The 9,780-nt window shown below is 44.9% G+C and overlaps 1 protein-coding gene across 1 annotated transcript; it reads right to left on the reverse strand.

Moving 5' to 3' along the window:
• Positions 1-376: 376 nt before the first annotated feature.
• LOC119368924 lies at positions 377-6,156 on the reverse strand. Its single transcript, XM_037634033.1, has 2 exons — positions 4,610-6,156; positions 377-873 (listed from the first exon to the last, which is right to left on the reverse strand). The coding sequence occupies exons 1-2, from the start codon at positions 5,292-5,294 to the stop codon at positions 596-598; spliced, it is 963 nt and encodes a 320-aa protein (XP_037489930.1). The 5' UTR covers positions 5,295-6,156; the 3' UTR covers positions 377-595.
• Between the last annotated feature and the right edge of the window lie 3,624 nt (positions 6,157-9,780).

A 9,780-nucleotide genomic window follows, 5' to 3' on the forward strand; every position in this document is an offset into this window, starting at 1 on the left:
GTGGAGGGGAGGCGAGTCTTCCTTGCTTGGTGCTTGACCTGATTGCGCGTGGATTATCTTCCTTGTGAGTTTTGGTGGGATTTGGGATGTGAATCGTGGTGATTTGTGGAAGGTTTTGGGTGGGGTGGGGTGGAAGAAGAAGCAGGGGGAAGGCGCGGGGAAGAAGGGGGTAGTGGTGGTGGGCGTGGGCGTGGGCGTGGCGTGGTTTATGGTGGAGTTGTAGCCGTTGTGGGCTTGTGGGGGTGGAGGTCAACAAACGCACGGCTGATTGATTGGTTTGACCCTGCCGTTTGTTCGCGCGAGCCAGCTTTGCGCTGCGGTTGATTGGTTGGTTGGTTGCCGCTCCAGCCGCCCACGCCGTCCCGAGCTGTAATCATTTTTTCGATCAAAGGGGAGCACCCCCGGCTCCATTTTCATAGAAAACGAAACCAAACACGCATACAGGTCTTCTGGCAACGACACCAGGTTTCAAACACTGATCAAATATGGCAACAGCCGCCACTAGCAAAGATATTCTACCCCCTACTAGTAGTCTACTGGAGTATCAAAAGATAAAAGATAGGATAAAACTAGATCTCATCTAGAACTGGCTAAATCAGCTCATGGGGAAGAAGACCACATGAACTTCTTCCACCAGCCTTGGGTTCTCTTTTACTTGCTCTAGGGTAGCACGCCCTCCATGTGACATCCCTTGGATGTTTTTGGACCAGGAAAGTTGTTCCGCAGTTTCACAGCATCTCAGTCTGGTTCCAATTCCAGTGGTGATCTTAGCTTTCTCAACATGTGGTCTCTGAAGAGTTTCATCGCCCCTTCCTGTAGCTCCTTGTGCAGTTTCGTCCAGTCCCCCAAGTATGAACTTATCTTCTGCCAAACCTGTTTGACAGAAATCCATTTAGTTCTATTAAACTCAATGGAGTTTCTAGTATTTCACAGACCCCAAAGGACAACAGAAGAAACTACATTCAGATGGGCAAATCTCTTCTCACGGAGCCAGCAAGCAGCTAACTCACCGAAAGAACGGAAAGTTTTATCAAAAATAATCTCTACCTCTTTCCACATTAACCTAGCAACCACACAGTCAAAAAAAAGATGGTGAACTGATTCTATTTCCTTACACTGAACACATTCCAGAGGCTTGGGTATGCCTCTTTTTCTTAGGTTATCACAGGTCATAATTTTATTCTGTGAAAACAACCAAAGAAAACCCTGCACCCTGGGTGGTACTTTCAATCTCCACACCACAGGCGTGTAAATAGGTTGCACCCCTCTAAAGTTAATAATAGCATACAAAGACTTAGAGGAATAGATGCCTTTAGATTCATATTGCCAAATCAAATTATCTTCCTGGTCAGTAAAAGTAATCGATTTGGCAACGGATTCTAGATCAAACCATTGTTGCATTAACACCTCATCAAAATTCCTTCTAAAGGAAATTTTTAGGATATCTCCATCCCAGGTATCTGCAATGGTTTTGTTTTTCTCATTAACTATACAATACAAATCCCAGAACTGGGTGGCAAGTGGGGAGTTACCGAACCAAATATCCTCCCAAAACCTAACAGATCTACCATTCCCAACAGACCATTTGTATCCCAGTTTAACTGCTTTCATAGCCCACATTACCCCTTTCCAAAATTGTGATGGGTGAGGGTCATTACAGCAAAGGATATTAGGTCTCTTGGTATTGTATTTGGAGTCCATAACTCTCTTCCAAAGAGAACCTTCACTAAAAATATATCTTTTAATCCAAGACCCTATTAAGCACAGGTTTAAATCCTGCAAATTCGGGATCCCCATGCCCCCAAATTCTTTTCTCATACACACAGATTGCCAGTTAGCTAAGTGAATTCTATGATTTCCTTCCTCATCACTCCAGAGGCAATTAGCTAGTTGAGAGTTGACCAAAGTAATTGCCCATTTAGGGAATTTAAAAAAGGATAGCATGTAAATAGGGATGCTGGCTAGGCAGGTTTTCACTAAAGTAACTCTACCTAATAATGAAAGTAATTTACCCCTCCAGCTAGCCATCCTAGCCAGCAGAGCATCAACAAGGGGTTGTAAATCTTCTCTCCTAAGTTTATCAAAATGCAAGGGAATCCCCAAATATTTGATAGGGAATTTCCCTTTAATACAATTGAATATGTCTAGAAACACCTGAGTTTCTGCCTCGTCCAGGTTAATGGGGACTAATTCACTTTTGTGATAATTTATGGACATGCCAGAAACTAGCTCAAAACAGGTCAAAGCCCACTTGGGGTTAACAACAGTTCTATGATCATTATCTACAAAAAGCAGAGTGTCATCTGCATATTGCAAACAAATAATCCCTCCAGGGTGAAAATTAGGACACAAACCTCTAACCAGCCCTGTCTGTGAACCTTTAACTATCATTTTAGCAAAAACATCTACTACAAGGTTAAAGAGCAAAGGGGAGAAAGGGTCCCCTTGTCTCAAACCACTACCAGTAATAAAAAAATCACTCTCTTCACCATTCACCTTGACTCCAATGGATCCTTGTTGAGTTATGCTCTTAACCCAGTTGATCCACTTTCTACCAAAACCTCTAAGCTCAAGCACTTCATAAACAAAATCTAGATTAACCTTATCATAAGCTTTTTCATAATCTATTTTTAAAATCATCCCTTTCCTTCCAGAGGAATGTGTAGTATGCAGCACCTCATGTGCAGTGACTACACTCTCCAGGATGTATCTACCTCTAATGAAGGCAGATTGATTCTCAGAGATCAATTTACCAATTATCAAAGCTAATCTATTAGTCAAAACTTAGGTAAAAATCTTAAAACAACAATTAAGAAGACTAATAGGCCTAAATTTCCTCATATCTTTTGCCTCTTCTTCCTTAGGAATCAGAGTTATCATGGCAAAATTGAGTCTAAAAATGTCCAGGTCATGTTCAAACCATGCCTCAAACATGGCCACCAGATCCTCCTTAATAATATCCCAAAAGTTTTGAAAAAACATAAAAGGTAATCCATCAGGGCCAGGAGCCCCATCTGAATAAGAATCAAAAACAGCTTTTCTAATCTCCTCCTCTGTGAACCTGGCCTCTAATTTAATGTTGTCTTCTATACACACTTTCTCATCCGTATTGAAAAAGTCTTGCTTCAAAGCAATATCAGGCCTTGGTTCAGCTTTGAAGAGGTTCTTGTAGAAATCAACAGCTATTTTTATCATCTTAGATTGTTCAGACGTGGGTCCCTCAGGGCCCTCTAGTATCGAAATCATCTTTTTTCTCCTCCTTTGGTTAGCCACAGCTTGAAAATATGTTGTGTTCCTATCTCCCTCTAAGATATCTCTATCTTTAGACCTCTGTCTAGCACTAGTTTCTTCTTTACACCAAATTTCCCCAAGTTCATGGAGAATCTCCTTCATTCTACCTCTATCTATATCATTCAGACCATTAGTTTCTGTCTGTACATCTATCCTATCATATTCTGCCATGAGAGCTTTCTTATGGTTTCTAAGGTAAGCCTCTAGGTTGGCACTCTAGCCTCTAGCAAGTCTTCTAAAAGCTCTCACTTTACTTTGCCAGACATCTACAGGGTTTGAGCTAAAACCCTTAGTATTCTAGGCCTTAATCACAATATCTCTAAAATCAGGTCTAGCTAGCCACCATTTCTCAAATTTAAAGCTCGCTTTCTTCACTGGTTCTCCACAGCCCGATTCCCATATGACAGGAGTATGGTCACTTCCAATTCTAGGGAGTACCCTAGCACTAGCTAAAGGAAAAGAAGCTTCAAATTCAGTAGTACAAAAAATTCTATCAATCCTGGACATAATCAGATCTGCCTGGTTATTTGCCCAGGTATACATTCTACCAGACATATTAATTTCTATTAAAGACCAAAAATCTATCCAAGAATTAAATTTATCAACCCACTTAAAATCTACTCTACCATTGTTCTTATCAGTCTGATTTCTAACTAGATTGAAATCACCACCTACAATTGCAGGTCCCTCCCAGTTAAGGAAGTTGTGATGCAATTCAGAAATAAATTCTAGTTTACCTTCTTCATAAGCAGGTCCATAGACTGTAGTAATCCTAGAAACTATCTCAGTATCTTTTTGGCACACCACTACATTAACTGAGAATTTAAGGATTTCCCAACTAATTACTTTAAAGATATCAAGATCTACACCTACCAAAATACCACCAGCAGCACCATTTGCAGGTAGCCACTTCCATTCAAAATTTCTATTTCCTAACAGGTTCTTAAGGAAGGAATTAGAAAAAGTTTCCTTTTTAGTCTCTTGGAAACCTATGTACGCAGGTCTTAAAGGAGTAATGGTATCTTCTATGCATTTGAGTCTACCAGGAGCCGCAACTCCTCTAATGTTCCAAAATATGTACCTCATTTTGGAGCTTTTCTCTCAGGGTGCTTGCCCTGTCTATTTCTACCATCAGTTGTTCTCATTCTACCACAGCTACTTCTATCATCAAGCATACTATCATTTTCATCTAAAACAGATAAAGAGGCATTGTTGATCCTATGATCTAGATTCTCTCTAATTTCTACACCAAGAGAATCTGTCATATCTACTATTTCCTCAACGGGTAAGACATTAAAAGGGTTTGTATCAATTATACCTCTCAGTGTTGTTTTTGGAATCTCCAAGTTTTTCCTCATTTTGAGCAGCTCAGCCTTCTCCATGATGGGTAAGTTGTCTTTCACTCTGTTGCTTTTTCTAGCAGCTTGTACTGGTCCCCAGGATCCCTGCTTTTTTGAAGTCTTTCTCTTCTTATATTCAAACATCACTGCTTCTTCCTCATAGGTGGGCATGATGTCATCAGGTAAGTAGACTTCCTCTTCCTCTTCCTCAACTACTTGTTCCATCCTCTCATTTTCCCCATGGTTTTCTGTTTCTACTAGACTGATGGAATCTTCAGTTTTGTCCAGTTCCTCACTCATCTCAACAAATAGGAATCTAGTAACTTCTCTCTCAGGGTCTTCTATAGGCACTACTTCACTTCCCTCCTTCTGATCCTCACTTGTTTCTGTCCTCTCCTTCTCATCTCCTCTACGGAATGCTTCCCACACAGCTTTCTCACTTAGTGGGGTCCATGTGTCAGATAGAGAGTGATTCCTCTGACCATTGGTGTTACCATTTCCAGCTCCATTCCTACTTTCATTCCCTCCAGCACTACAGGGTGGTCTTTGGGTGTTCTCATTACCATTCAAACTATCTTCAGTTTCCATGCCACTGTTGTTGTCTCTGTCTGTGTCTCCACCCCCATTCTGTTGCCCAGTACTTGTCTGCATTTCTACAGCCATAGGTTTAGGCACTTCCACAGTGATCTGAACCTGCACTAACTTACCTTCTAGAGCAAACAGCCTTTCATTGGGGATTTTGGCTGGATCTCTACATTAGATTTTCACCCTAACCACCTCAAACATACTTTTAAACATTAATTGCCAGTCCACATCCACCATCAGTCCAAAAACTGATGTGATTTGGTCCAGGGAAGACCACTCACACCACTTAGGTAGTAATTTCCTAAGTTGAACCCAGACCTCAATGAGGTTATCATTCTTGATGAGTTCCTCTTTCCAAGCAACTACTTTAACTGTAATGTCTTCTCTGGACAGTCCAAAGCATGGGTACCCAGCTACCTGATCCACAGAGATGTGAGGTGGAAATTTCACCAGGTAAGACCATCTTCCAAAAGGCCTAATCTGCCAAGGCCAATTGGTCTTGTAGATTACAGCAAACTCTTTTAGCCAAATCTTCTTTGTTGATCTCTCCTGATTCAATGTACACCACCCCACAATTCTTAAAGCTACCAATAGCATTTTGACCCATATCTGGAACCTCTATGTAATAGAAACCTAAACCTGCAGCTGCACTTCCCACGAACTTAGCCATTTGGTGTGGCCTTCTCCTGACTGGACAATCACCAACAGCATGTGTTGTACTTTTGCAGATGAAGCAAAGCTTAGCTCTCTTGCACTCAGTTTGCGGATGTCCTGGATCGCCGCAATTAAAACACATTGCCTGACTGTATTCAGTGAAATCCACCGTTGCTTTTTCTTTCCCTTCTACATTGTTGCTAGATCCAGCCCTGTTTAAGCCCTTTTTCTGCTTCTCTTTCCCAGATTGGGTCTTCTGCTGACCCCCTGTGTTTGAGACTTGTTGTTGTTGATTTCCTCCATGATGGCTTCCTCCAGCAGGCATCCGAGACTGTCCAGGTAGCGCCCACTGATTGTTCATGGGGAAATTTGGAGGGGGAGGGAAAGGGGGGTAGGTACCTGGAAACCCCCAAGGCGGAGCCCCTGGGTAACCAAACTGTTGATTCATGGGTGTGGGGAACCCAAACATCCCTGGTGCTCCCGGATGCTGCTGAAATTCATCCTGAATCTCCAAGGCCTGTTGATTTCGGCCAGCCCCACGACCTCTCCCCCTTCCTCGTCCTCCTTCTCCCATCTCCTCTCCCTCCGGTGCGATCTCGGGCACAGAGACTGCGTAACTGAGACCCTCAGATGCAGATTCGTTGGAATTGGTGGACAAGTGGACTCTTCTTCCTCTCTCCTCGGCTGGACGGCAAATTTCACCCCCCAAACCCCTGCCCTCCAAGAACTTCCTGCGGATCTGAGCCGCCGCTCCTCTCTGATCTGAAACCCTCTCGGAGGTGGTAGTCTTATCCTTCTCACCTAACCAAAGCTGGCTGTAAAAGTCACCACCATATTCTTCTCTACACTCACTGACAACGGGGTCCGGTCTTCGTGGTGACCTGGCAGCATCTTTGACTCGATCCTCTCCTTCCCCCTCCATTCCCTGATGAAATTTGAAATTTCTATCAATCCTCTCGCTGGTCATCCATGGTGGATCTTCCAAACCCTCCTCTGCATCTGCCTCCTGGAGTCCACACCAAGCAGCTGCTGCATCAGAACGAATCTCAGCACGCGCACAAGTTCGCTGCAATCTAGCTTGTCTCCCATCTGCATCACTCCAGTAGGGGCCTAGTTCTGCATTGGTCTGAAGATCCTCCACTTCGCCCTCTGAATACGGGAAGAAGAATTGACCTCTTCCGAAGCCCAATTCAAAATCAGCCCTGGGGTGAGTGGTTGTCCCAGCGCGAAAATCCGATCCCTCTCCTCTTGAGATGTCCTCGACATGGCTCATGGAGCAAGCAGCATCCGCGCGTCGTGTACCTGTCCTTTGCAATTTCTGCATCCCTTGTTGCTCGTGCCGCGGCCCTCTGTTTCCTCCCCAAATCGGACACCAAACCAACAATCTCTTGGCCTGATACCCTGTTCCCCTCGCCGCCGGTGTCCATCTGTGGCGACGGGAGACGCTGGTCCAGACCATCGATCTGGCCAGATCTGTAGCCCAGCACTCCTCGCTAAATCGGCACCTCGGAACAGCGGCGGCGGCGAGATGGAGTGGTGGGGTGGGAACCGAGTAGTTCCAGTGCTTCTGGATTTCTGGCTTTTGCTGCGGAGCGGAAGGGAGTGCGGCGGAGCAGGCGGCGGAGGTGTGGCGAGCATCCCCGCGGATGTGTCCATATGGCAAATCGTAACCAACTTTTGAAATGGTTCAACCGAGCTGTAATCATACGTGCACGTTTGGAAACCTCGTCGCATCTCCGCGTTTATGTGTGCCAGATTTCATGCCAAATGCCACCTAATTCCAACCAAAATTATGTAAATCAACGTGACTCAACCGGACCCTTCGTATCTTCCCTAGATGCCCGGGCTGTCCGTGAACTCTCATATTCATCTCAAATATAGGGAGGATATGGAGGTTCGTGGACACGCCCGGACACACCCGGTCAATCTGTCACATAGGACGCGGCCCCACCCCGAACCACCTTTTCTCTTTCTTTATTCATTCTTTTCTTTCTCCCCCTTCATCTCCACCATTCACGTGCAAATCACCGGGCATATGAGAAAACAAAATGAGGATTGTGGTTGCGCGGATGAACAAATAGGGGCCCAAGACGGACGCGTCCGGTCCGCGGATGTTTGAGGGATCGAATTAGAGGTATGTGTGGATGAAGATGCTCTAATAGTACCGATGGGTTCGATATATCCATATAATATAAAAAGCCCAGAGGTTCCGATCCAATTAATCTCGACCATCAAACAAGCTCAATCCAATGGCCTCAACTGTTAAAATGACGAGCGCCCAACATGTTTACTTTCAAATATAGTGATCACATAATTAATATGCAAATAATACTTTACTACCTAATATATGCATGCAATTAGTTCTACTGCAATATTAATGTGCATTGCACGTACATGGGCATGTTGTGCCTACTCTCGCATGTGGACTAATACATCCGCCGGCTTTTATCCCCGGGCCTTCTCTTGCTCCGGTGAACATTTCTAGCTAGTGGAAAGTTTTGCTTCCGGAGTCGTGCTCTCATGCACGTAACCCATTGCACCGAGATCTCCTACGAATTCTACACCGCCGCCACAAATGTGAACGACTTTGCCTCGTCACATCCCCAGCCACCCGTCGTCGCTGATGCCTCCTCCGTTGATCATGTCCCCAACCACCCGTCGCCGCTGATGCCTCCTTTGTTGATCACGTCATTGCCGCTTCATCGATGCCTCCTCCCTTGATCATGTCATTGCCGCTTCGTCGATGCCTAGTCTCACATTTCGGCCATGTATGAGTGTGTAGGCCGTGTTCAAGATAAAAACACACAATCGACCCAATAATCAACAACAAAACTTCGATGCACAACTTGTTAGCAAGAAACATCACCAGCACTAGGATTTGGTTTACATGCGAGCTTGAAATCAAATACATAGCAAATACCCGTGTTGATTCGCTCGAGTCTCGTGTCGTACATGTCACTTTCAACGTCGCGCGCGCGCACACACTGTTCGTGTTTCCTACGGGAGATTTCCGGCGGCTCATCCATCTTCTTCAGCTGTGTTGTGTTCAGTTTAGTTTAGCTGGAGAGAGAAGCAAACGATCGGCGTCAGTTCGTCGCGCGGAGCCGCGTGACGACTTAACTGCGTTTACTAGTCCAATCCAATCACCGACAATCTCTTGTTTTTCTTCGTGTCGAGGAAACGGCTCGCGTGTCTCTTTGGCGTAAACAGCAAACAAGCTTTACTGAACGAGTCAATCACATTTTCGATACATGAACTTATATTTACATTCGGTGTACAAATATAAATTTGAAAAACTGATACAAATCGACTATATGACTTATGTTTCAGGTCACTCAGAAAAGAAAAAAAAGAAAATTATGTTTCAGGTGGATTTGAACACATTTCCGTTGTTTGCCGTTAACTCTCCGTTAAACTCTACACGCCAGCTAGCCATGCTTGATACATGTGTGCGGGTCCCACCTGTCAGTGTCACCGAATGAAATAGAAAGATCATGCCGTTAAACTTTGCATCACAACTGTCCATACTTGATACAAGCATGTGGGTCCCACATTTCAGCGGCAAATCATGAAATAGAAACACAAGCCAGATGGCCATGCTTGACCTGTGTGTGGGTCCCACCTGTAAGTGGCAAGTAATGAAATAAAAAACATAAGTCCGCTAGCCATGCTTGATACCCGCATGTAAACCCGGGCATGGGCAGCCCGACGCGATGACCCGGCCCGAAAAACCCGGGCCGGGCAGGGCCGGGCTTGACACTCGGGCCGGGCTCGGGCTCTGTTTTGCAGCCCGAAAGGTAGTTCGGGCCGGGCTCGGGCTTCTCTTTTTTTATTTTTCGGGCCGGGCTTTCAGGCTTCGGGACGGGCTTGCACGTACACGTACTAAAAAACAGCGTTCGGGCCGGGCTTT

This window comes from Triticum dicoccoides, chromosome 2B (assembly GCF_002162155.2).
Source record: "Triticum dicoccoides isolate Atlit2015 ecotype Zavitan chromosome 2B, WEW_v2.0, whole genome shotgun sequence".
Classification (NCBI taxonomy): Eukaryota; Viridiplantae; Streptophyta; class Magnoliopsida; order Poales; family Poaceae; genus Triticum; species Triticum dicoccoides.